The 26,895-nt window shown below is 39.1% G+C and overlaps 1 protein-coding gene and 1 pseudogene across 3 annotated transcripts in view; one reads left to right on the top strand and one right to left on the bottom strand.

The window, feature by feature from the left end:
- Nucleotides 1–12,548, top strand: part of LOC116623147 (polyadenylate-binding protein 1-like) — a 24,705-nt gene extending 12,157 nt beyond the window's left edge. For 2 of the 3 annotated variants that reach the window (XM_032390076.1, XM_032390073.1), the window contains one exon: nucleotides 12,416–12,548. In XM_032390076.1, coding sequence (XP_032245967.1) covers nucleotides 12,416–12,548 — 133 coding nt within the window. The remainder of the gene's footprint in view (nucleotides 1–12,415) is intronic. The other variant, XM_032390075.1, reaches the window with a different exon arrangement.
- Nucleotides 12,549–12,581: 33 nt separating this feature from the next.
- Nucleotides 12,582–26,761, bottom strand: LOC116623121 (annotated as a pseudogene).
- Between the last annotated feature and the right edge of the window lie 134 nt (nucleotides 26,762–26,895).

The raw sequence follows: 26,895 nt of genomic DNA, 5'->3' as shown, positions 1-26,895 counted from the left end.
ACCTTTTGTCTTTTGTTTGTCTGGTAAACTCTTAATGACTCCTTTAAATCTAAATGATAAAGTTGCCAGTAGAGTACTCTTCACTGTAGGTATTTTCCTTTCACATTTTGAATATATTATGCCACTCCCTTCTTTATGTCCTTATGTCCCTTTGGGATTGCAAAGTTTCTGCTGAAAAATCAGCAGATAGCCTTACACATTTTTTCGTATATGTAACTTTTTGCTTCCCTCTTGTTACTTTTAAAAATATCTCTTTATCTTTAGATTTTGAGATTTTAATTATACTGTGCTGTAGTGTGGACATCCTTGGTTTCATTTTGTTTGGAACTCTTTATACTTCTTTGATCTTGATGTCTATTTTCTTCCCTACATTAGGGAAGTTTTCATGTATTCTTTCTTCAAATAAGTTTTTTACCCCCTTCTCTTTCTTCTTCTTTTTCTTCTGGAACCGCTATAATCTGAGTGTTTGTTTTCATGATGTAGTCCAAGACATCTCTTAAACTATCCTCATTTTATTTATTTATTTATTTATTTATTTATTTATTTATTTAAAGATTTTACTAATTTATTTGAGAAAGAAAATGAGCAGGAAAAGGAACAGAGGGAGAGAGAAGCAGACTCCCTGCTGAGCAGGGAGCCTGACGTGGGGCTCAATCCCAGGATCTGGAGATCATGACCTGAGACAAAGGTCTGAGCCTTAAAAGAATAAGCCACTCAGGTGCCCCACAATCTTCATTTTCTGAAAAAATCTTTTCTCTTTTAGCTGTTCAGCTTGGGTGTTTAACATTACACTGTCTTACAGATTGCTGACATGTTTTTTGCATCTGCTAGTATGCTGTTGGGTCTTGCTAGTGTGTTTTCAATGTCAGTTATTATATTCTTTAACTCTTTAAATTTTTTTCTTTTTTTTTATTATGCTATGTTAGCAACCATATAGTACATCATTAGATTTGAGGTAGTGTTCCATGATTCATTTTTTGCGTATAACACTCAGTGTTCCGTGCAATATGTGCCCTCCTTAACACCCATCACCGGGCTAACACATCCCCCCACCACCTCCCATCTAAAACCCTCAGTTTGTTTCTCAGAGTCCGTAATCTCCTATGTTTTTTTCTCCCCCTCCGATTTCCCTCCATTCCTTTTTATACTTCCTTCTCATAATGTCCTCCATGCAATTCCTTATGTTCCACAAATAAGTGAAACCATATGATAATTGACTTTCTCTGCTTGACTTATTTCACTTAGCATAATCACCTCCAGTCCCATCCATGTTGATGTAAAAGTTGGGTATTCATCCTTTCTTATGGCTGAGTAATATTCCATTGTATATATGGACCACATCTTCCTTATCCATTTATCTATTGAAGGGCATCTTGGCTCTTTCCACAATATGGCTATTGTGGACATTGCTAAATGAACATTGGGGTGCATATGGCCCTTCTTTTCACTACATCAGTATCTTTGGGGTAAATACCCAGGAGTGCAATTGCTGGGTCATAGAGTAGCTCTATTTTTAATTTTCTGAGGAACCTCCACACTGTTTTCCAAAGTGGATGTACCAACTTGCATTTCCAACAACAGTGTAAGAGGGTTCCACTTTCTCCACAACCTCTCCACCATTTGCTCTTTCTTGTGATGTCAAATTTTGCCATTCTAAATGGTGTAAGGTGGTATCTCAATGTGGTTTTGATTTGAATTTCCATGATGGCTAATGATGAACAATTTGTATGTCTTCTTTGGAGAAGTGTCTGTTCATGTCTTCTGCCCATTTCTTGACTGGATGATTTGTTTCTTGGGTGTTGAGGTTGAGAAGTTGTTTATAGATCTTGGATATCAGCCATTTATCTGTAGTGTCATGTGCAAATATCTTCTCCCATTCTGTGGGTTGCCTCTTTGTTTTGTTGACTATTTCCTTTGCTGTGCAGAAGCTTTTTATCTTGATGAAGTCCCAAAAGTTCATTTTTGTTTTTGTTTCCCTTGTCTTTGGAGACATGTCTTGAAAGAAGTTGCTGTGGCCGATGTCGCAAGAGGTTACTGCCTATGTTCTCCTCTAGGGCTTTGATAAATTCCTATCTCACGTTGAGGTCTTTGATCCATTTTGAGTTTATCATTATGTATGGTGTAAGAGAATGGTCGATTTTCATTCTTCTGTATATAGTTGTCCAATTTTCCCAGCACCTTTTATTGAAGAGACTTTTTTCCATTGCATAGTTTTCCTGCTTTGTTGAAGATTATTTGGCCATAGAGTTGAGGGTCCATATCTGGACTCTTTATTCTGTTCCATTGATCTATGTGTCGGTTTTTGTGCCAGTACCATGCTATCTTGTTGATCACAGCTTTGTAATATAGCTTGAGATCAGGCAGCGTGATTCCCCCAGCTTTGTTTTTCTTTTTCAACATTTCCTTGGCGATTTGGGGTCTTTTCTGGTTCCATACAAATTTTAGGATTGCTTGTTCCAGCACTTTGAAAAATGCCATTGGTATTTTGATTGGGGTGGCATTGAAAGTATAGATTGCTCTGGGTAGCGTAGACATTTTTACAACGTTTCTTCTTCCGATCCATGAGCATGGAATGTTTTTCCATCTTTTTGTGTCTTCTTCAATTTCTTTCATGAGGGTTCTGTAGTTCCTAGAGTATAGACCCTTTACCTCTTTGGTTAGGTTAATTCCAAGGTATCCTATGGTTTTTGGTGCTCTTGTAAATGGAATCGATTCTCTAACTTCTCTTTCTACAGTTACATTGTTAGTGTATAAGAAAGCAACTGATTTCTGTGCATTGATTTTGTATCCTGCCACATTACTGAATTGCTGTATGAGTTCTAGTAATTTGAGGGTTTAGTCTTTTGGGTTTTCCACACAAAGTATCATGTCATCTTCAAAGAGAGAGAGTTTGACTTATTCATTGCCAATTTGAATACCATTTATTTCTTTTTGTTGTCTGATTACTGTGGCTAGGACTTCTAGTACTATGTTGAACAACAGTGGCGAGAGTGGGCATCCTTGTGTTTCTGATCTTATGGAAAGGCTCTCAGTTTTTCCCCATAGGGAATGATATTCGCTGTGAGTTTTTCATAGATGGATTTTTTGAAATTGAGGAATGTTCCCTCTATCCCTATACTCTGAAAAGTTTTAATCAGGAAAGGATGCTGTATTTTGTCAAATGCTTTTTCTGCATCAACTGAGAGAACCATATGGTTCTTCTCCCTCCTCTTATTAATGTGTTCTATCACATTGATTGATTTGCAAATGTTGAACCACCCTTGCATCCTGGGGATAAATCCCACTTGGTCTTGGTAGATGACTCTTTTAATGTACCGTTGGATCCTATTAGCTAGGATCTTGTTGAGAATTTTGGCGTCCATATTCATCAGGTGTATTGGTCTGAAATTCTCCTTTTTGGTGGGGTCTCTGCGTGGTCTGGGGATTAAGGTAGTGCTGGCCTCATAGAATGAGTCTGGAAGGTTTCCTTCTCTTTCTATTTCTTGAAACAGTTTCAGGAGAATAGGTATTATTTCTTCTTTGAATGTTTGGTAGAATTCCCCAGGGAATCCATCAGGCCCTGGACTCTTGTTTTTTGGGAGGTTTGGATCACTGCTTCAATCTCGTTACTGGTTATTGGCCTATTCAGGTTGTCAATTTCTTCCTGTTTCAGTCTTGGTAGTTTATAGGTTTCCAGGAAGGCATCCATTTCTTCCAGGTTGCTTAATTTATTGTCATATATTTGTTGATAATAATTTCCAATAATTGTTTCTATTTCCTTGTTGTTAATCATGATCTCTCCCCTTTCATTCATAATTTTATTAATTTGGGTCTTTCTCTTTTGGATAATTCTGGGCAGTTTTTTATCGATCTTTTTAATTATTTCAAAGAACTAGCTTCTAGTTTCGTTGATCAGATCTACTGTATTTCTGGTTTCTAATTCATTGATATCTGCTCTAATCTTAATTATTTCCCTTCTTGTGTGTGAGTTAGGCTTAGTTTGTTGTTGATTCTCCAGTCCTTTAAGGTGTAAAGATAGTTTTTCTATTTTTTTTGAGTGACGTTTGGATGGCTATGTATTTTCCCCTTAGGACCAACTTTGAAGTATCTCATAGGTTTTTGACTCCTGTGCTTTTGTTCTCATTGGTTTCCATGAATTTTTTAGGCTCTTATTTGATTTCCTGGTTGACCCATACATTCTTGAGCTAGATGTTTTTAGCTTCCAAGTGTTTGAATTTCTTCCAAAGTTTTTCTGTTGATTGAGTTCTGGTTTCAAAGCCTTTTGGTCTGAGAATATGCAGGGAATAATCTCAATCTTTTGGTATCAGTTGAGACCTGATTTGTGACCCAGTATTTGGTCTATTCTGGAGAAAGTTCCATGTGCACTTGAGAAGAATAAGTATTCTGTTGCTTTAGGGTGGAATGTTCTGTATAGATCTACGAGGTCCATCTGGTCCAGTGTGTCATTTAGAGCTCTTGTGTGTTTTTTGATATTCTGCTTAGATGATCTGTCTTTTGCTGAGAGTAGAGTGTTAGGGTATCCTACCATTAATGTATTATTACCAATTTGTCTCTTTATTTTGGTTAACAGTTGGCTTATATAGTTGGCTGCTCCCATGTTAGGGGCATAGATATTTATAATTATTAGATCTCCTTGTTGGATAGACCCTTTAAGTGTCCTTCTGTGTCTCTAACTACAGTCTTTAGCTTAAAATCTATTTTTCTGATATGAGAATTGCTACCCCAGCTTTCTTTTGAGGTCCGTTGGTGTGAAAGATGGTTTTCCATTATTTCACTCTCAGTCTAGATGTATCTTTAGGTTCAAAATGAGTCTCTTGTAGACAGCATATGGATGGGTCCTGTCGTTTTATCCAATATGCAATTTGAATGTTGTTGTGCCATTTTATGGGAGCATTTAAGCCATTCATGTTGCGAGTGATCATTGAAAGATATGATTTTATTGTCATCCTGTTGCCTATGAAGTCCTTGTTTTTATAGATTGTGTCTGTAAATTTCTGTTGTATATCACTCTTGGGGTCTTTCTCCTTTTATAGAACCCCCCTTAATATTCTTGCAGGGCTGGCTTAGTGGTCACATATTCTTTCAATTTCTGCCAGTCCTGGAAGCTCTGTATCTTTCCATCCATTCTAAGTGACAGCCTTGATGGATAAAGTATTCTTTGGTGCATGTTCTTCTCATTTAGTACCCTGAATATGTCTTGCCAGCCCTTTCTGGTTTACCAAATGTCTGTGGATAGGTCTGACATTATTTGGATGTTCCTCCCTCTCTATGTAAGGAATCTCTTCCCCCTAATTGCCCTTAAAATGGTTTCCTTGGTTCTAAGATTTGCGAGTTTTACTATCACATGCTGGGGCGTTGGTCTGTTCTCCTTGATCTTGGGAAGGGTCCTCTCTGCCTCTCAGACATGAATGCTTGTTTCATTCCCCAGATTAGGGAAATTCTCAGCTACAATTTTCTCAAATATATCTTCTGCTCCTCTCTATCCACCCCCTCAGGTATCCTAATAATTCTGACACTGGAACGTTTCAGGGCATCATTTATTTCTCTAATTCTCTTTTGATGGATATTAAGTTATTTGTTCCAGGTCTTCTCCTCTTCCTTCTTTCTACCTTTAGAGAATCTATGTTGCCATTAATGTTTTTCTCCAGCTTAGCTATTATCTTCAAAACTGTTACCCTGAAGTCTATTTCTGACATCTTGCTTATATCAATATCCATTAGGTCTGTGGGAGAAACCATTGTCTCTGGGTAATTTCTTTGTTGGGAGTTCCTCCTAGTCATTCTGTTGAGTTTTGGTTGAGGGGATGTACAGTCAAAAATATCAACCACAATCCAGGCAAGGTGCACCCTTGATGTGAGCCTCCTCTGTGTCTCTTGCCTCTAACCTGCCACTAGAGCAGCATTTTAGTCCTTACAGTTTGACGAGTCCAGTGCCTTCCCCTGGTCTTTGCTCTTTCTTTCTCTTTTCAGCTGGTGTCTCTCCTGGAAAAGAATCCTGTCTAACTCTTTAACTTTTTAATTGGTTCTTTTTTTTTTTTTATGTTGTTTTAGTCACCATACAATACATCATTGGTTTTTGATGTGGTGATCCACGATCCATTGGTTTCGTATAACACCCAGTGCTCCATGCAGTACGTGCCCTCCATTATACCCATCACTGGGCTAACCAATCCCCCCTCCCCCCGCCCCTCTAAAACCCTGTTTGTTTCTCAGAGTCCATAGTCTCTAATGGTTCATCTCTCCCTCCAGCCCCCCCCATTTTTCCCTTCCTTCTCCTAATGTCCTCCATGCTATTCCTTATGTTCCACAAATAAGTGAAACCATATGATAATTGACTTTCTCTGCTTAACTTATTTTACTTAGCATAATCACCTCCAGTCCCATCCATGTTGATGTAAAAGTTGGGTATTCATCCTTTCTGATGGCTGAGTAATAGTCCATTGTATATATGGACCACATCTTCTTTATCCATTCATCTGTTGAAGGGCATCTCGGCTCTTTCCACAGTTTGGCTATTGCAGACATTGCTGCTATGAACATTGGGGTGCATATGGCCCTTCTTTTCACTACATCTGTGTCTTTGGGGTAAATACCCAGGAGTACAATTGCTGGGTCATAGGGTAGCTCTATTTTTAAATTTTTGAGGAACCCCCACACTGTTTTCCATAGTGGCTGTACCAACTTGCATTCCCACCAACAGTGTAAGAGGGTTCCCTTTTCTCCACAACCTCTCCAACATTTGTTGTTTCTTTCCCTGTACATTTTTGCCATTCTAACTGCTGTAAGGTGGTATCTCAATGTGGTTTTGATCTGGATTTCCCTGATGGCTAATGATGATGAACACTTTTTCATGTGTCTGTTAGCCATTTGTATGTCTTCTTCAGAGAAGTGTCTTTTCATATCTTCTGCCCACTTTTTGACTTGATTATTTGTTTTTGGGGTGTTGAGTTTGAGAAGTTCTTTATAGAACTTGGATACCAGCTCTTTCTCTGTAGTGTCATTTGCAAATATCTTCTCCCATTCTGTGGGTTGCCTCTTTGTTTGTTGACTATTTCCTTTGCTGTGCAGAAGCTTTTTATCTTGATGAAGTCCCAAAAGTTCATTTTTGCTTTTGTTTCACTAGCTTTTGGAGATGTATCTTGAAAGAAGTTGCTGTGGGCGATATCAAAGGGGTTAGTTAATTGGTTCTTTATTTATATTTTCTAGCTCTTTATTGAAGGTCTCACTGAATTCTTCCAATTTTCTCTCCAGACTGGTGAGCATCTGTATGACCATTACTTTAAATTCCTTATCAGGCATATTGTTAATCTCCATTTCACTTAGTTCTTTTCCCCAGATTTTGTCTTGTTCTTTCTTTTGGAGACTATTCCTCTGTCTCCTCATTTTGCTTGACTTTCTGTTTGTTTCTATGGATTAGGTGGAACAGCTACTTCTCCTAAACTTGAAGGAATGGTCACATGTGTGGTTGTACCTAATTAGACTGTGTGTGGTTGTTGTCTTTTGCTTGCTGGCTCGAACTATATGGCTGGGGTGGGTTGGCAGTCCTAGGGCTTTCCCAACAGTGGGTGCAATGCCAGGACAGTTAAAGTTGAAGTGGATGCAGGCTGGGGTGTCCTGGGGTTCTTTGTATTGAAAACACCTTGGCGAAACAGCTGAAGCTGAAATAGGTGCAAGTCAGTATCCCTTGGGTCACTCTGTGCAGAAGATGCCCTGGCAGTGTGGTTGGAGCTGAAGCAGGGTATGGGCTGGGAGGTCCCTGAATTGGGTGCAACCAGGAATGTCCCAAGGTGCTTAGCATGGGGGTTTGCCCTGGTAGAATGGCTGGAACCAATGCAAGAACAGGCTGGGATTTTGGGGGGTGGGTACTCCAAGCAGTGGGCATGCTTGGAGGGCAGCTGGATCTGAAGCAGATGTCAGCTGAAAGGTTCAGGAGCACTCTGCACCAGTGTTGCCCTAGAAAGCCATCAAAAGTTGAAGTGGTATGGGCCTGGAATGTTCTGGGTTGCTCTGTACCTGTGTCACCTTGGCATGAAGACTGGGGCTATAGTGAGCTCTAACCAGGGTTGTCTCAGTGTGCACCACCCTGTGGCTGCCTTGTTAGGACAGTTGGCACTGATGTGGGCTATGGGCCCTAGGATCACTGAGGCAATAGGACAGTTAGGGCAACCAGATGGAGCACTGATGTTTTCAAGGAGGTAAGTGGAGCACAAACCATGTACATCAGCCTCTTTTACCGAGAGTGTTCCAGAAGCCCCAGAGTCATTTGGTAGAGTTCTAGGTCTGGCTTTTTTTTTTTTTTTTTAAGATTTTATTTATTTATTTGAGAGAGAGAGAGAAAGCATTAGCAGTGGGGCTAGGGGCAGAGGGAGAGGGAGAAGCAGACTCCCCACTGAGCAGGGAGCCTGATGCAGGGCTCATCTCAGGGCCCCAAGAGCATGACCTGAGCTGAAGGCAGATGCTTAACCAACTGAGCCACTCAGGCGCCCCTAGGTCTGGCTCTTTTATATGGCCACTGCTCTTTTAAACCATGACTTTTTGAAGAAAGAAAATTTTTAAAAGAAAAAAAATTAAAAAACAAAAAAATAAAAAGAGGAAAAGCTAAGATTGCAGCTTATTTTATCAATAAAACAAAATTTATCATTTTTCTGGAACAGTTTTAGATTACCAAGTGTTGAGACATAATACAGAGTGTTCCATATACCCTTCCCTCAACTTCCTTTTACTTAACATCTTACAAAAACAATGTATTTATCAAAACTAAGAGATTAGAATTAGTACACCAATATTAACTAAACTACAGACTTTATTAAGATGTCACCAGTTTTTTGTTTGTTTTTTTACTAATATTTCAGGAGATAGAGGGAGCTGAGATGGCAGCATAGTAAGAGGACCCTAGGCTTGCCTTATCCTTTGAACACAGCTAGATAACTATCAAATCATTCTGAATACCCAAGAAATTGCCCTGAAGACTGATAGAACAACTGCACAACTAGAGGTAAAGAAAAGACAGCATCAAGGAAGGTAGAAAGTGCAGAGACATGGTTTGGGGGAGAAACAGATCACAGGTACTGCAGAGGGGAAGGAGCCCTGGTCATGGAGAAAGGTGCAAGAGAGTGGAGTGCACAGGGATATGCACAAGGAGAACACTTCCCCAAAGCCATTGGCTGGGAAAACAAGAGGGGGGATTTTCATGAGTTTTTGCAATAAGCAGGGTTCAAAGAATGGAGTTTTAAAGGTCAGAAGGTTTGGCTGGGATAGAGCCCTGAGGGTGCTGCCCTACTTATGGAGAGAGGGCAGAAAAGCAACCCCGGGGGGGGGAGGGGCAGGAGGTACAGACAGTGGCATCTGAGGACTGTCTAAGGCACTGGGGAGAGACTGTTCACTCTTCTTGTAGCACATCTGTGAGGGGTGGCATTTGCAGAGACATCTCTCCAGAGACAAAAGAGCCAGTGGGCATGAAATCCCTCCCCCACTAGTAAGAGATTGGTTTACTGAGATAGAATAATCTACCAAATTCTGGACTGTGAAGCTTCTTGGAGAAATTTCAAAGGCAGGACCGCAGGGTCCAGAGCAATTCTCCCAAAATGTGCCACTTTGTCATATGGTCTATTTTGAGCTGAATTCAATTAAGACCCAGAAGACTGAAGAAAACCTTTTACTCTCTGTTAAATTACCTAAAATAAATTTTTTAAAGATTTTTTATTTACTTTGACAGAGAAAGACACAGCGAGAGAGGGAACACAAGCAGGGGGAGTGGGAGAGGGAGTGGGAGAGGGAGAAGCAGGGGGGGAGTGGGAGAGGGAGAAGCAGGTTCCCTGCTGAGCAGAGAGCCCGATGTGGGCCTCGAACCCAGGACCCTGAGATCATGACCTGAGCCAAAGGCAGACGCTTAACAAATGAGCCAACTAGGTGCCCTAATTACCTAAAATAATTTAGATAGGGATACTGGATCAGAAAGAGAACTATTACCAAGAGATAACTTTTTTTTTTAATCTAAATGACCTATATTTATGGCAGGACAAACATCTAATTACCAAACATCTGCTCTTCTTATCTTCCTGTGACTCACCCTCCCCCACCCCATTTGAAGCTCCCACACCTTTATACCATTCCTTAGCTCAAAATTACACATAAGCCTCAATTTCCTAGCTTTTCCTTATGTCTATTCTTATGGGGCCTTGTATGTATGTAAATAAAATTTTTTCCTGTTAATCTGTTTTATGTTAATTTGATTATTAGAAGAGTTAAAGAGACCGAGAAGGATAGAGGAAACATTCACAATATACTTTTTCATGCTTTTGTACCTTTGTGTTATATTCCTTCTATCCACAATGCCTTTTCTGTCCCTTATCTACTAATGAAATACGCTCAACCTCAAGGTTCAACTTAGGGATAATTAAATCACACCACCTTCTCATCGCTATTCCAGAATTGGGCCGCTTTTGGTATCTCTAGGTGAGTAAGAATAGAGAAGACATGTATTAAAACACTTCACAAAAATGCTTATCAAATAAGACATGCTTAATCGATATTTACTTTTCTTACTATAGTGTGGAAATCCCTGCTTCTTTTCAGTGCCTTACTATAAACATTAAATGCTTGTGAAGCTTCATTCACACAGTTATCTAAGGTAAATTTTGTGGGAAGGAGGGGAAAGGTTAGTATAATGTAATGTGTCATAAATGCTGTATTGATATAGATTTGTTTGTTTGTTTATTTATAATGATTTTATTTATTTATTTGAGAGGGAGAGAGAGCACGAGTGCGAGTGCACACCCAAGGTGGGGAGGGGGGCACAGAAGGAAAGAATCTCAAATAGACTCCCCAGTAAGCAGGAAGCCCCAGAACGCAGGGTTTGCTCTAAGGGTCCTGAGATCATGACCTTAGTTGAAATGAAGAGTTGGATGCTTAACTGACTGAGCCACCCAGGTATCAGGTATTGATATAGTTTTAAAATCATTCCTAAAATCTCTCAGTTCCTATGTGCTGGCAGTTTGCTAAGCCCCCAACCTAACCACCTTCCTCATTAGGCTCCCACACTCCAGAGCTAGGTACCAGACAAATAGGGACAGCCCCTATGCCCAAGAACATGAGAAATTATTCAGTTTAGCCAATCCACATCAAGCCTAGGAAAACTAGCTAACCCCACCCCCACTCCCCATACATCAACTGCTCCTTGTTACTCTGCTCCTGAGTGCAACTCTCTGTGTGGCAGCCTTGTCTAGTTTGTAAATATAAGTAACACAGACTTCTGCATTTCATCTATCCAAGATTAGTTTGTTCTATCCCACCACTGGAAGAATCTTTAAATATTATTAAATAGTAACGTAATCTTTAGTCTTAATTCTTAGAATAATCTCACTGAAGGACTTTCAAACAGAATTGAGTTACATGTCCACAGATTTAGTAAAGAAATGCTACTTCTTATAGTAAGTAATGATGGATAAAGAGAATTCAAATTGATATTTTAAATGAAAGACAATATTCTTTTCAAGAGCTCACTCAGAAATTTTCATAATTTCAACATTAATTGCACTCATCATTTGATGAATCCAAGGCTACACTTAATTATTGCCTTTCATGTGATCTGTAACAAGGGCAAATAGCTCAAATTCTCATATCTGCAAAGCTATAAAGTATGTAAGCGATGTCTATAACCATAAATGGGTTTGAATATTGACAGTAAAGTTAAACAAAACAGTGTATGCAAAAAAAATCCACTCAGGGAAGAGGTACACTGGCAACTAAAGCAAAATGCATTAAATCTTGGCAATCTGAATACAGATTGTTACCCTATTTTGTTAATAAATAATAATTCAATAAAAAATGAAGTGAAATCTACTGTTTATCAAAGGCTGCTCATTTTCCATCTGCCTAAAATTACTTTTGATTATTACAAATGCAGATTACTGGGCCCTTCTAGAGGTAGAACTCAAGAATCCACTTTTTAAAAAAACCTTCATGTTGATTTTTGTGTACTCTACAGTTTATGTGTATTTCTTTTTTTTTCACTGTTTAAGGAATTTTTATTAAAGCAAGAATTTTATAATCCAAATTACGTTTCCTTGCTCAGTTATCAATTCTGTTATTTAAAACAGAAGTGACATTCTGAGCTATTCCACAGTAAAGAATTACAAAATTAAAGAAAGGAATGTTTTAAATTTTTGTACTTTGCTGAAAATTCTTTTTCCCAGGGTCTATAAAACATTAATTTATTTTTATATTTTACTATTTTTTGTGGGGTTTTTTGTTGTTGTTTTTAAATCAATAAGTAATCTAGGACTAGCATTATGTTTGCTAGACCTGGCATTTGCTCGGTACATAAGGTTCAAAGTTTCCTTTCCTTTTTTTATTTATTTTATATTTTGCAATGTTTTTTTTTTTTTCCATAATGTTTAAGTTTTTCGATGTTTAGAACTTCATATGCTTGAGTCTCCAGAGTCTCTCCGTTCTAAAGTTGATGAAGCTGTAGTTGTACTACAAGCCCACCAAGCTAAAGAGGCTGCCCAAAAAGCAGTTAACAGTACCACTGGTGTTAAAACTGTTTAAAATTGATCAGGGACCATGAAAAAAACTCGTGCTTCACCGAAGAAAAATATCCGAATTACCAATCTCCAGCAACATGCCAGTGATTTTACCAGCAAGAGTAGGGTGCATGGCTTGAATTAGAGGAAAGAGCCGTTCACCCAACATTTGCTTTTGCTCTTGAGGAGGGGCAGATGCCAACGTGAAAGCAGTCAAAGGCTCCTGACCTTGTACATGAAGAGCAGGCTGCTGCATGGTAACTTGTGGCTGTGCATTAAGATGCTGTTGAGGATCGCAAACTCCCGCAGTGTACTTATACTGTGGAACGGTGCAGACAGCAGGTGTATTTCTAAAAAAGTTGGGGGTAGATAATTTGTGTGACATCCTTGTCAATGCACCCTTTTATGAATTCCCAAATCAATTTAATTCACAAATTATCTTAGTCCCTGCCTTCTCTCCCAGCCATTTTAGGAGTATCAGAAATATAGTTTTGGGCAGTCAAATCATCTTGCTGGCATTCCAGCACAAAGTTATCTGAAGAGAATAAATGAAAAAAAAATAATAAATACAATTCTCATTATTGAATGTGCATTAAATGGTACAGTTTAGGTGTTTTTCATATATCATCTTAATTTTATTTATTTTTATTTTTTTTAAAGATTTTATTTATTTGACAGCGAGAGACACAGGGAGAGAGGGAACACAAGCAGGGGGAGTGGGAGAGGGAGAAGCAGGCTTCCAGCCGAGCAGGGAGCCCGATGCGGGGCTCGATCCCAGGACCCTGGGATCATGACCTGAGCCGAAGGCAGACGCTTAACAACTGAGCCACCCAGGCGCCCCTATCATCTTAATTTTAAAACTCTAAGTATTATAGGTAATATTTTCATTTAGTACAATTAGGATCATAGAGATTAAGTAACTTGTTTATGGTCATATAACGAGTGATTGGGTCTGGATTAGAACACAGGGTTTACTTCAAACACTCATTCCTTTTCCACACAGCCTCTGATAATTAAAAAACAAACAATCAATCAATCAATAATCAGGGAAAGAAAAAAGAAAGGTAAATGTCACCAAAATACTCTGTTTTATAATAGCTAAAATATGACTTACCTTTTAAGACTTCCCTACTCTCTTCACTCCAGGAGTTCTCTGCTTTTCCAGGTTCTTGGCTCAGTCCTGATAAGTCCCATGGTAAATTTTTCCACCTCTGGTATGTCATCAGCTAAGTCATTGACTCTCTGAATTACACTAATATCAAAAATATATACATTTTCCCATCTTAAACTCTGATTTTATGATACAGTAGCCACTGGCTATATGTGACTATTTTAATGCAATTAATTTAATTTAATTAATACTTTAAAATTAATTAAAATTGAAGAAAATAAAAAAAATCAGTTGCCTGGTCACACTCACCAAATTTGGGGTGGTCACTAACTTCATTGGATAATAGCTATTGAATTGGATAGTACAGATCTATAACATTCCTATTGGGTAGCATTGACTACAAGTAAAAGGAAATTTTATATTTGAGGGATGTGTATCTTTGGTACAAAAAACATTTTTCTCTATATTTGAAAACTTATTTTGATAAAAAAAATTTAAAAATCTTTAACCATTAATGTTTTTAGGTTTTTACTTGAAATTATAATCCATCTCCATCCTTAAAAAAAATAGATTAAAGGGTTTTTAAAGGTACAGATGGTAAAAATCTGCTATTACACTGACTGAACATTACAGAATGTTAGTTCTAAAAGGAAAATTGATTCATAATTAATTTTTATTTTTACAACCAGGTAGATTCAAGCAGTTAAGACTGTCATGGTGCAATTTTGTGTGGTTTTCCACACATTTTGTGACAGCATTTTTTCTGGACTGTCATTTCAAGGACATTTGTATAGCAAACAGCCTTAAAAGATAGAGGTCCCTTCAGGGCAGAGGGTAGATTTGTTTCCTTAGCAGATTAATAAAGATGACATCTCTTTCTGGAGCCAAAGTTGGTGAGATTTTCTAGAATTCCCCTTTCAAATACTGAGGGTTTCCTAAGTTTGGGGTCACTTAGCTGTGACACAAACCCACTGTGTGTGCAGCACCCACCTGGTCTGCTCCATATCTTCACCTTGGGTCTTGGGGGCCAGGCGACTGATGTCAGTGAAGCTGCCTGCTGGGCCATGACTCATAATGTCTTGTTTCTAACCCAGGAGTCTGTGTCATTATGCTAGACTACATTGTGACAGTCTCATGTGTAAACTTGCAAGCTGGGTAAAATCTCAAGACCTTACACAGTTCTTCAAAAAACCTTAAGATAAATTAGAGCTTGTGGCTATGTCCTGAGAACCAGCCTATAACCCAGAGTGTGGTGGAGAGGCAGAATGGCCAAAAGGGTGGGGATTGAAGATGTGGAAGGTGGAGATGGCTGGTAACAAACACATCATTTTATTTTATTTTATTTTATTTTTAAGATTTTATTTATTTATTTGACAGAGAGAGACACAGCGAGAGAGGGAACACAAGCAGGGGGAGAAGGAGGGGAGAAGCAGGCTTCCCCGTGGAGCAGGGAGCCCGATGTGGGGCTCGATCCCAGGACCCTGGGATCACGACCTGAGCCGAAGGCAGACGCTTAACGACTGAGCCACCCAGGCGCCCCCATCATTTTATTTTGTAACAAGTCCTAATCCATTTAATTTTTGGCCAGTTAAACCTAGACTCACTGAAATAGGGGATATGGGCTAATACTAATCTTGGTCAAAAACGAAGCAAAACACCTGAAAACACAGGTTTTTGAGAATAAAATAGATCCCTAAATAGTTTTGCAATCTTCACCCATTTTTCCTCACCATTATCAGTTCTAAAAGACTCCACATTAAAAATCATCCCACTGGTTGGTAGAAATTCTCTTCTTCCCATCCTAAAGCCACCATCCCCTTGTTCTTGCTTTTCCAATCCTAAATCAGTAAGAAAACTTAGTCAAAACTAGATTAAAAGTGGTCTCTTGGATTCACACTCACCCCCCCCACCACCTTGTATCCCTCTCCCACTCCAGACTTCCCTCACCCCCTCCACCCCCTCCATGCACACCCTGATAAGGAAGGTGTACAATATGTGCCCAGAAGGATGGGGAAATATTGCTTCATAGAAAGAAAGTAGTCAAAACACAACCAATTGACTGCTAACTTTATTAAATTGATGGATTATCAAATTTTTAAACTCACAACTGTAGTTTATTTCAGTATATAGCTAAATAAATATATTCAGATTTTTACATTTGATTCCCCTTTTTAGACAAAATTCAGACTGTTTCTATCATTTTGAATAAAATAAATTATAACTGACATTGTTTTTACTTTTCCCAGCACTGAGTTTGTTTTTTATTTATTTTTTATTTTATTTATTTATTTTTTTTAGTGTTCAGTGATTCATTAGTTGTGTATAATACCCCAGTGCTCATCCCAACACGTGCTCACATTAATACCCATCACCAGTCACCCATCTCTTCACCCCCCCTCCCTTCTGTAACTCTCAGTTTGTTTCCCAGAGTCCAGAGTCTCTCATGGCTTGTCTCCCTCTCTGATTTCTTCCCATTCAGTTTTCCCTCCCTTCCCCTGTGGTCCTCTGTTCTATTCCTTATGTTCCACATATGAGTGAACCGATATGGTAATTGTCTTTCTCTGCTTGGCTTATTTCACTTAGCATAATCCCCTCCAGTTCCATCCATGTTGATGCAAATGGTGGGTATCCATCCTTTCTGATGGCTGAGTAATATAACATTGTATATATGTACCACATCTTTAACCATTTTCTGCTGAAGGACATCTCGGTTCCTTCCATAGTTTGGCTATTGTGGACATTGCTGCTATAAACATTGGGGTGCATGTGCCCCTTCTTTTTACTATACCTGTGTCTTTGGTGTAAATATATAGTAGTGCAATCGCTGGGTCGTAGGGTAGCTCTATTTTTAACATCTTGAGTAACCTCCACAGAGTTTTCCAGAGTGGCTGCACCAGCTTGCATTCCCACCAAAAGTGCAAGAGGGTTCCGCCTTCTCCACAACCTCACCAACACTTGTTGTTTCCTGTCTTGTTAATTTTGGCCATTCTAGCTGGTGTAAGGTGGTATCTCATTGCGGTTTTGATTTGGATTTCCCTGATGGCTAGTGATGTTGAACATTTCTTCATGTGTCTGTTAGTGATGTGTATGTATTCTTTGGAGAAGTGTCTGTTCATGTGTTCTGCCTATTTCTTGATTGGATTATTTCTTCTTTGGGTGTTGAGCTTGGTAAGGTCTTTATGGATTTTGGAGACTAGCCCTTTATCTGATATGTCATTTGCAAATATCTTCTCCCATTCTGTCGGTCATCTTTTGGTTTTGTTGACTGATTTTTTCCTGTGCAAAAGCTTTTTATCTTGATGAAGTCCCAAAAGTTCATTTTTGTTGTTGTTTCCCTTGCCTTTAGAGAAGTGTCTTGAAAGAAGTTGCTGTGGCTGATGTCAAAGAGGTTACTGCCTATGTTCTCCTCCAGGATTTTGATGGATTCCTGTCTCACATTGAGGTCGTTCATCCATTTTGAATTTATCTTTGTGTATGGTGTAAAAGAATGGTCTAGTTTCATTCTTCTCCATGTGACTGTCCAGTTTTCCTAGCACCATTTATTAAAAAGACTGTCATTTTTCCATTGGATATTCCTTCCTACTTTGTTAAAGATTAGATGACCATAGAGTTGAGGGTCCATTTCTGGGATTTCTAATCTGTTCCACTGATCTATGTGTCTGTTTTGTGCCAAATTTTGTTAATTTTTTTATTAACATATAATGTATTATTTGTTTCAGGGGTACAGGGGTACAGGTCTATGATTCATCAGTCTTACAAAATTCACAGTGCTCACCATAGTATATACCATCCCCAGTGTCCATCACCCAGCCTCCCTATCCCTCCCACCCCCCTCCACTCCAGCAACCATCAGTTTGTTTCCTGAAATTAAGAGTCTCTTATGGTATGTCTCCCTCTCTGGTTTCATCTTGTTTCATTTTTCCCTCCCTTCCCCTATGATTCTCTGTCTTGTTTCTCAAAATCCTCATATCAGTGAGATCATATGATAATTCTCTTTCTCTGACTGAATTATTTCACATAGCATAATACCCTCTACTTCCATCCACACCGTTGCACATGGCAAGATTACAATTTTTGATGGCTGCATAATATTCCATTGTATATATATATACCACTTCTTCTTTATCCACTCATCTCTTGATGGACATCTAGGCTCTTTCCATAGTTTAGCTATTGTGGACATTGCTGCTATAAACATTGTGGTGCATGTGCCCCTTTGGATCACTACATTTATATCTTTGAAATAAATACCCAGTAGAGCAATTGCTGGGTCATAGGGTAGCTCTATTTTCAACTTTTTGAGGAACCTCTATACTGTTTTCCAGAGTGGCTGCAACAGCTTGCATTCTTACCAACAGTGTAAGAAGGTTCCCCATTCTCTGCATCCTCACCAACATCTGTCGTTTCCTGACTTGTTAATTTTAGCCATTCTGACTGGTGTGAGGTGGTATCTCATTGAGGTTTTGATTTGGATTTTCCTGATGCCGAGTGCTCTTGAGCACTTTTTCATCTGTCTGTTGGCCATTTGAATGTTTTCTTTGCAGAAATGTCTGTTCATGTCTTCTGCCCATTTCTTGATTGGATCATTTGTTCTTTGGGTGTTGAGTTTGACAAGTTCTTTACAGATTTTAGATACTGGCCCTTTATCTGATATGTCATTTGCAAATATCTTCTCCCATTCTGTCGGTTGTCTTTTAGTTTTGTTGACAGTTTCCTTTGCTGTGCAAAAGCTTTTTATCTTGATGAAGTCCCAATCATTCATTTTTTCCCTTGCTTCCCTTGCTTTTGGTGATGTTTCTAGTAAGAAGTTGATGCGGCTGAGGTCGAAGAGGTTGCTGCCTGTGTTCTCCTTTAGGATTTTGAAGGATTCCTGTCTCACATTGAGGTCTTTCAACCATTTTGAGTCTATTTTTGTGTGTGGTGTAAGGAAATTGTCCAGTTTCATTCTTCTGCATGTGGTTGTCCAATTTCCCAACAACATTTGTTAAAGAGACTGTCTTTTATCGATTGGATATTCTTTCCTGCTTTTTCAAAGATTAGCTGACCATAGAGTTGAGGGTCCATTTCTGGGCTCTCTATTCTCTTCCATTGATCTATGTGTCTGTTTTTGTACCAGTACCATACTGTCTTGATGATGACAGTTTTGTAATAGAGCTTGAAGTCCAGAATTGTCATGGCACCAGCTTTGGTTTTCTTTTTCAACATTCCTCTGTCTATTCGGGGTCTTTTCTGGTTCCATACAAATTTTAGGATTATTTGTTCCATTTCTTTGAAAAAAGTGGATGGTATTTTTTTTTAATTTTATTATATTATGTAAAAGTGGATGGTATTTTGATAGGGATTGCATTAACTGTGTAATTGCTCTAGGTAGCATAGACGTTTTCACAATATTTATTCTTCCAATCCATGAGCATGGAATGTTTTTCCATTTCTTTGTGTCTTCCTCAATTCCTATCATGTGTATTCTATAGTTTTCTGAGTACAGATACTTTGCCTCTTTGGTTAGATTTATTCCTAGGTATCTTATGGCTTTGGGTGCAATTGTAAATGGGATTGACTCCTTAATTTCTCTTTCTTCTGTCTTGTTGTTGGTGTATAGAATTGAAACTGATTTCTGTGCATTGATTTTATATCCTGCCAGTTTACTGAATTCCTGTATGAGTTCTAGCATTTTTGGGGTGGAGTTTTATGGGTTTTCCACATAAAGTATCATATCATCTGCAAAGAGTTAGAGTTTCACTTCTTTGCTAATTCGGATGCCTTTTATTTCTTTTTGTTGCCTGATTGCTGAGGTTAGGACTTCTAGTAGTATGTTGAACAGCAGTGGTGATAGTGGACATCCCTGCCATGTTCCTGATCTTACGGGAAAAGTTCTCAGTTTTTCCCCACTGAGAATGATATTCTCTGTGGGTTTTTCATAAATGGCTTTTATGATATTGAGGTGTGTACCCTCTATCCCTACACAGTGAAGAGTTTTAATCAAGAAAGGATGGTGTACTTTGTCAAATGCCTTTTCTGCATTTATTGAGAGGGTCATATGGCTCTTGTTCTTTCTTTTATTAATGTATTGTATCACAGTGATTGATTTGCAGATGTTGAACCAACCTTGCAGCCCTGGAGTAAATCCCACTTGGTTGTGGTGAATAATCCTTTTAATGTACTGTTGGATCCTACTGGCTAGTATTTTGGTGAGAATTTTTGCATCCATGTTCATCAGGGATATTGGTCTGTAATTCTCCTTTCTGATGGGGTCTTTGTCTGGTTTGGGGATCAAGGTAATCCTGGCCTTATAAATTGAGTTTGTATGTTTTCCTTCCATTTCTATTTTTTGGAACAGCTTCAGAAAAATAGGTATTAATTCTTCTTTCAATGTTTGGTAGAATTCCCCTGGGAAGCCATCTGGCCCTGGGCTCTTCTTGTTGGGAGATTTTTGATTACTGCTTCAATTTCCTTAGTGGTTATGGGTTTGTTCAGGTTTTCTATTTCTTCCTGGTTCAGTTTTGGTAGTTTATACATCTCTAGGAATGCATCCATTTCTTCCAGATTATCTAATTTGCTGGCATATAGTTGCTTGTAATATGTTCTTATAATTGTTTGTATTTCTTTGGTGTTGGTTGTGATCTCTCCTCTTTCATTCATGATTTTATTTATTTGAGTCATTTCTCTTTTCTTTTTGATAAGTCTGGCCAGAGGTTTATCGATCTTATTAATTCTTTCAAAGAACCAGCTCCTAATTTTGTTGAAATGTTCTACTGTTCTTTTGGTTTCTATTTCATTTATTTCTGTTCTGATCTTTATTATTTGTCTTCTCCTGCCGGGTTTAGGCTTCATTTGCTGTTCTTCTCCAGCACCTTTAGGTGTAGGGTTAGGTTGTGTACTTGAGACCTTTTCTGTTTCTTGAGAAAGGCTTGTATTGCTATATACTTTTCTCTTATGACTGCCTTTGCTGCATCCCAAAGATTTTGAACAGGTGTGTTTTAATTTTCCTTTGTTTACATGAAGTTTTTAAATTCTTCTTTAATTTCCTGGTTGACCCATTCATTGTTTAGTAGGATGCTCTTTAACCTCCATGTATTTGAGTACTTTCCAACTTTCCTCCTATGATTGAGTTCTAGTTTCAAAGCATTGTGGTGTGAAAATATGCAGGGAATGATCTCAATCTTTTGGTACCAGTTGAGACCTGATTTGTCACCCAGGATGTGATCTATTCTGGAGAATGTTCCATGTGCACTAGAGAAGAATGTGTTCTGTTGTTTTGGAATGGAATGTTCTGAATATATCTGTGAAGTCCATCTGGTCCAGTGTGTCATTTAAAGCCTTTATTTCCTTGTTGACCTTTTGCTTTGATGATCTGTCCATTTCAATGAGTTGGGTGTTAATGTCCCTACTATAATTGTCTTATTGTTGATGTGTTTTTTTGATTTTGTTATTAATTGGCTGCTCCCATGTTAGGGGCATAGATATTTAAAATTGTTAGCTCTTCTTGTTGGATAGACCCTTTAAGTAAGATATAGTGTCCTTCCTCATCTCTTATTATAGTCTTTGGTTTAAAATCTGATTTGTCTGATATAAGGATTGCCACCCCAGCTTTCTTTTGATGTCCATTAGCATGGTAAATGTTTTTCCACCCCCTCACTTAAATCTGACAGTGTCTTTGCATCTAAAATGAGTCTATTGCAGACAGCATATCGATGGGTCTTGTTTTTTTTATCCAATCTGATCCCATGTGTCTTTTGATTGGGGCAGCTAGCCCTTTTACATTCAGGGTAACTATGAAAGATATGAATTTAGTGCCATTGTATTGCATGTAAGGTGACTGTTACCGTATATTGTCTCGGTTCCTTTCTGGTCTATGTTACCTTTAGGCTCTCTCTTTGCTTAGAGGACACCTTTCAATATTTCTTGTAGGGCTGGTTTCATGTTCACAAATTGTTTTAGTTTTTGTTTGTCTTGGAAGTTTTTTTATCTTTCCTTCTATTTTCAATGACAGCCTAAATGGGTATAGTATTCTTGGCTGCATATTTTTTCTCATTTAGTGCTCTGAATATATCATGCCAGTCCTTTCTGGCCTGCTGGGTCTCTGTGGATACGTCTGCTGCCAATCTAATGTTTCTACCATTGTAGGTTACAGACCTCTTGTCCCAAGTTGCTTTCAGGATTTCCTCTTTGTCTCTGAAACTTGTGAGTTTTGCTATTAGATGTTGGGATGTTGACCTATTTTTATTTATTTTGAGGGGGCTTCTCTGTGCCTCCTGGATTTTGATGCCTGTTTCCTTCCCCAAATGAGGGAAGTTCTCTGCTATAATTTGCTCCAATACACCTTCTGCCCCTTTCTCTTTTTCTTCTTCTTCTGGGATCCCAATTATTCTAATGTTTTGCTTCACGGTATCACTTATCTCTCAAATTTTCCCCTCGTGATCCAGTAGTTGTTTGTCTCTCTTTTTCTCAGCTTCTTTTTTCTCCATCATTTGTTCTTCTATATCACTAATTCTCTCTTCTGCCTCATTTATCGTAGCAGTTAGAGCCTCCATTTTTGATTGCACCTCATTAATAGACTTTTTGATTTCGACTTGGTTAGATTTTAGTCCTTTTATTTCTCCAGAAAGGGATTCTCTAGTATCTTCTATGCTTTTTTCAAGCCCAACCAGTATCTTTATAATCGTCATTCTGAACTCTAGTTCTGACATCTTACTAATTTCTTTATCGATTAGGTCCCTGGCAGTTGGTACTGGCTCTTTTTTTTTTTTTTTTTTTTTTTTTTTGAGGTGGGTTTTTCCGTTTTGTCATATGCATGGGTCCTACTTTTTTATCCAATCTGATACCCTTTGTCTCTTGGTGGAAGCATTCATCCCATTCCCATGGAGAGTAACTATTGAAATATATGAATTTAATGCCTGTATTGCCTGTAAGGTCCTTGTTTCTATAGATTTTCTGTTTCTTTCTGGTCTATGTGACTCTTGGGGTTTCTCTTTGTTTACAGAATCCCCTTTAATATTTCTTGTAGGGCTGGCTTGGTTGTCACATATTCTTTCAGTTTCTGCCTGTCTTGAAAGCTCTTTTTCTCTCCATCCATTCTGAATGATGGTCTTGCTGGGTAAAGTATTCTGGCTGCATGTTCCTTTCATTTAGTGCCCTTAATATGTCCTGCTAGCCCTTGCTGGCTTGCCAGGTCTCTGTGGACATGTCAGCTGTTATTCTGATGTTCCTCCCTCTGTATGTAAGAGATCTTTTCCCCCTACCTGCTCTATGGATAGCTTCCTTTCCTCTAAGATTTGTGAGCTTCCGTATTACATGTTGGAGGTGTTGCTCTATTTTTATTGATTTGGGGGGGGGGGCCCTCTCTTCTTCTTGGACTCGAATGCTTGTTTCCTTCTCCAGGATAGGGAAGTTCTAGCTATGAATTGCTCAAATATACTCTCTAGTCTTCTCTTTCTCTCCACCCCCTCAGGAATCCCAATATTTCTGACACTGGAGTGTTTCATGGAGTCGTTGATCTCTCTAATTCCAATCTCATGTTCCACTAGCTCTTTATCCCTTTCATCTTCATTTTCCTTCTTTTTTATCAACTTATCTTCTAGGTCACTAATCCATTCTTCTGCCTCATTTACCCTGGCTGTTAGAGAATCCAGTTTAGACTGCATTTCATTCATAGCATTTTTTGGTTCAGCCTGATTAGATCTCATTTCTGCCCTTAGAAATTCTATATTGTCACTAAGGCTTTTCTCCAACCTAGCTATTGACTTCATGATTGCTATCCTAAAATCTGTCTCTGACATCTTGCTTATATCCGTATACATTAGTTCTGTGGCAGAGGACATTGTCTCTGGTTCTTTTTTTCTAAAGATTTTATTTATTTATTTGAGACAGAGAGATACAGAGAAAGAGAGCATGAGCAGGGGGAGAGGCAGAAGCAGGCTCCCTGCTGAGCCAGGAGCCCAATGCAGGGCTCAATCCCAGGACCCTGGGATCATGACCTGAGCTGAAGGCAGACGTTTAACTATCTGAGCCACCCAGATGCCCCTGGTTCTTTTCTTTGTTTGGAGTTCCTCCTCCTAGTCATTCTGTCAATGGATGGTTGAACAACTAGACAGAGTCCAAAATACCAACCACAACCCAAGCCAGATGTACCCTAGCAGTATCTGGATGGTGAGATGTCACCACTGAAAAAACAAAGCCAAAATGAAACATAAGAATTACATTTAAAAAAATTGAAAAAAAAGGAAAAAAAATATATATATAAGAAAATAAAGGGAAAAACAGAGGCAGAAGGATGGGGGGCTATTATCTCTCAGTGTGGACAAAACAGGGAGTTTCAGTTGTTCCTGGGTGTATTTTGTTCTGTGTGTTAGAGGACATTACGTCCCAAAATCACTAGGAAAATAAAACTTATAAATATAAAAAGGTAAAACTGAGTAGAGTGAAAAATGGGCTAAAATAAAACATATATCTATAAAAAAATATAGGTGTGCAAAAATACAAGTTAAAAAGCACCTATGCAAAAATGAGTAGGTATAATAGATATCTAGTTGAAATGAGGAGAAGGTATAAGGAAGAATTCAGCAGGGGAAAATGGCATGAGAAAAGGAAAAAAAAGAAAAAAAGAAAAACAAAAAGAAAAAGGAAGAAACAAAAGGAAAGGAAAATTATATCTGAAAAGTAAACAAGTCATGAGGCCACACCTGGAGCTCAATATACAGTTTTTCCCTTGTGTTGGGATTTTACAGTCTTATAAGGTCCAAAGGATTGTCATCCACCTGTTCTTCCAGCCTGTCTTTTGGGGGAAGGGCCTGTCACTCTGTTTCTCAGGTAATCCTGTCTGGGTGGGGTCATCCCTCCCCCAGTCTGGGGGGTGGGCTCAGTGAAAATCAGACTTCTAGGTGGCTTTTATACCCTGGGGCCTTTCTGAGCCTCTTCAGGGGATCAGAGCAAAAATGGTCACTGCTCTAGCCCAGAGCAGAAAGTTCACAGTTTGCCCTCTTTAATGAACTCTGCAGGACTGAGAGTCTCAGCTTCTGCTTGCACCACTGAAAACTGCAGCTTCCTGAGTTGCGTGCCCACAGCTACTCTCAGAAGTGTTTTCAGGGGCCTGGGTTTGTCTCTGCCCTTTGTGCTTTTAAAACCCCAAGTGGCTGTGGGCTTGTGCGTTTACCCGTGGCTGCTGAATCTGGTCGGGTTCTGCCCTAATGCCCTTTCTCAGTCACTACTGCTCTGCGAGTTTTTACCCTTTTGTGGGCGCTATTTCCAGATTTTTTTCAAGCTGTTTAAGGAAAGAACGCCTATCAACCCACCCAGTTTGGGGTTTATGGTGATCCTAGTTTCAAGTCCCTTCCTGGTCTCACTGACCAAGACCTGCTTCCTGGCTCCAACGCTCAGGTCCTCTACCATTTAAGGAATCTCCTTTTGCTCTGTGTGTTATGAACCTGGACTGGATCACCCAATGGAAGAACAAAGCGGCACCCAGAGATCTTGGATGATAGGAGCCGGCAAGCTCAGAGGAGAGTGATCTCCAAAGGTCTGAGCCCCAAGCACAAACAAAGGGGGTAATTTATACACTTCTGCTTCTGCATACTGGACACTCTTGGCACGAGCATGAAGCGGGGCAGGGAGAGGAACCCAGATTGGTGCACATGGGAAGCAGAGCAGAGAGAAGAACGGGGAAGAGCCCTGGGGCAGGGGCTGGGACTCCCTTGCTGGCTCTGTTGGCCATCTTAGGACACAAATTTCCCTTATCATGTGGTCCCCTGTATCTTGAGACCACAATGCCTTACCTAGAATTCTGCCTTTTCATTTCCAGAGCCCCTTTCAGAGTAGGATGTCTCTCACTAGAACAGATTTCCAAAGATTCTGATTTTGTACTCTGGTGTTATATCACTCTCAAAGCGTCAGCTTAAGACACCTCCCTCCCCCTTCTGTTAATTTTACGATAATTCCTTGTAGATTCACAACTCCACCCTTCCTTCCTCTCAAAAAGCTGTGCTTTTCTGCTTGTAGAGATCCAGATATATATATTCTTATATCTCAGGCTGATTTCATGGGTGTTCAAATGGTTTGATAGATATCCAGCTAAATTCAGGGGACCAGTTTAAATGGGGTCCCCTACTCTTCTACCATCTTGCCCCTTCTCTATTTTTTTTATTTTTAAAAAAGATTTATTTTATTTATTTGAGACAGAGAACATGGGGGGAGGGGCAGAGAGAGAGGGAGAGGGTCTTAAGCAGACTCCATGCTGAGAGTGGAGCCTGATGTCAGGTTCAATCTCACAACTGTGAGATCATCACCTGAGTGGAAACCAAAGTCGGTTGCTCAACTGACTGCATCATCCAGGCACCCCCACTGTGTTTGTTTTTTAATTGTACTAGTTTTATCATGAAAAAGATTGACTTGCATAAAACCAGCTATGTCTTTTTTTCTTGTATTTTTCTTTCTTTTTTCTTCTTTATTATTATTTAAAAAATAATAATTCTAATGTAGTTAACATACAGTGTTATATTAGTTTCAGGTGTATAATACAGTGATTCAACAGTTCCATATATTACTCAGCATTCATCAAGATAAGCATTCTCTTAATCCCCATCATATATTTCACCCACCCCCCCACCCACCTTCCCCTCTGATAACCATTTGTTTGTTCTCTATAGTTAAGAGTCTGATTTTTTGGTTTGTCTCTCTCTTTTTATTTTTCCTTTGTTCATTTGTTTTGTTTCTTTAATTCCACATAAGAGTGAAATCATATGGTTTTGTCTCTGATGGGATTATCATTTATTTAAAAATTACATGACTGTATTTCTGAGTCTATATTTGGGCTATTCTGTCATATTTCCACCTATCCTTTGTGTAAATCTTCACACTTTCAGGAACCAAAGTACCATTGGGGTTGGGGTTTCACAACATGGAACAGATGGATAACAAACTTTGAAAATGGTCAGTGCTGAAAATTGCTTGGATCTAAGAATGTCCAGAAAGTTGTTTTTGTTTCTGTTAATGTTCAGATGGTAAATCTGGGTGGTGAATGAGGTCTTTGGTAGTTTGAAGAGGTAATCAGATGGAAATTGGATCATTAGGAAATAGACCCCTCCCTGGTAGAGGCTGTCATTGGGCCACATTATGGTTGCCTGCCAGTGGAACATGCTGTCTCCCACAGGCTCTGCTGAGCACTGGGAAAAGGGGTTGAAGGATAGCAACACGTGGCCAATCCACATGCAGGGCCTGATGACAGGTAGAAAGAATGGAGACTGACCACACTGGCAGATGAGTGGACTGA

Source organism: Phoca vitulina, unplaced genomic scaffold (assembly GCF_004348235.1).
Source record: "Phoca vitulina isolate PV1807 unplaced genomic scaffold, GSC_HSeal_1.0 scaffold57, whole genome shotgun sequence".
NCBI classification, from domain to species: Eukaryota; Metazoa; Chordata; class Mammalia; order Carnivora; family Phocidae; genus Phoca; species Phoca vitulina.
The sequence above is the reverse complement of the archived record's forward strand: the minus strand, read 5'-3'. Positions and strand labels throughout refer to the sequence as shown.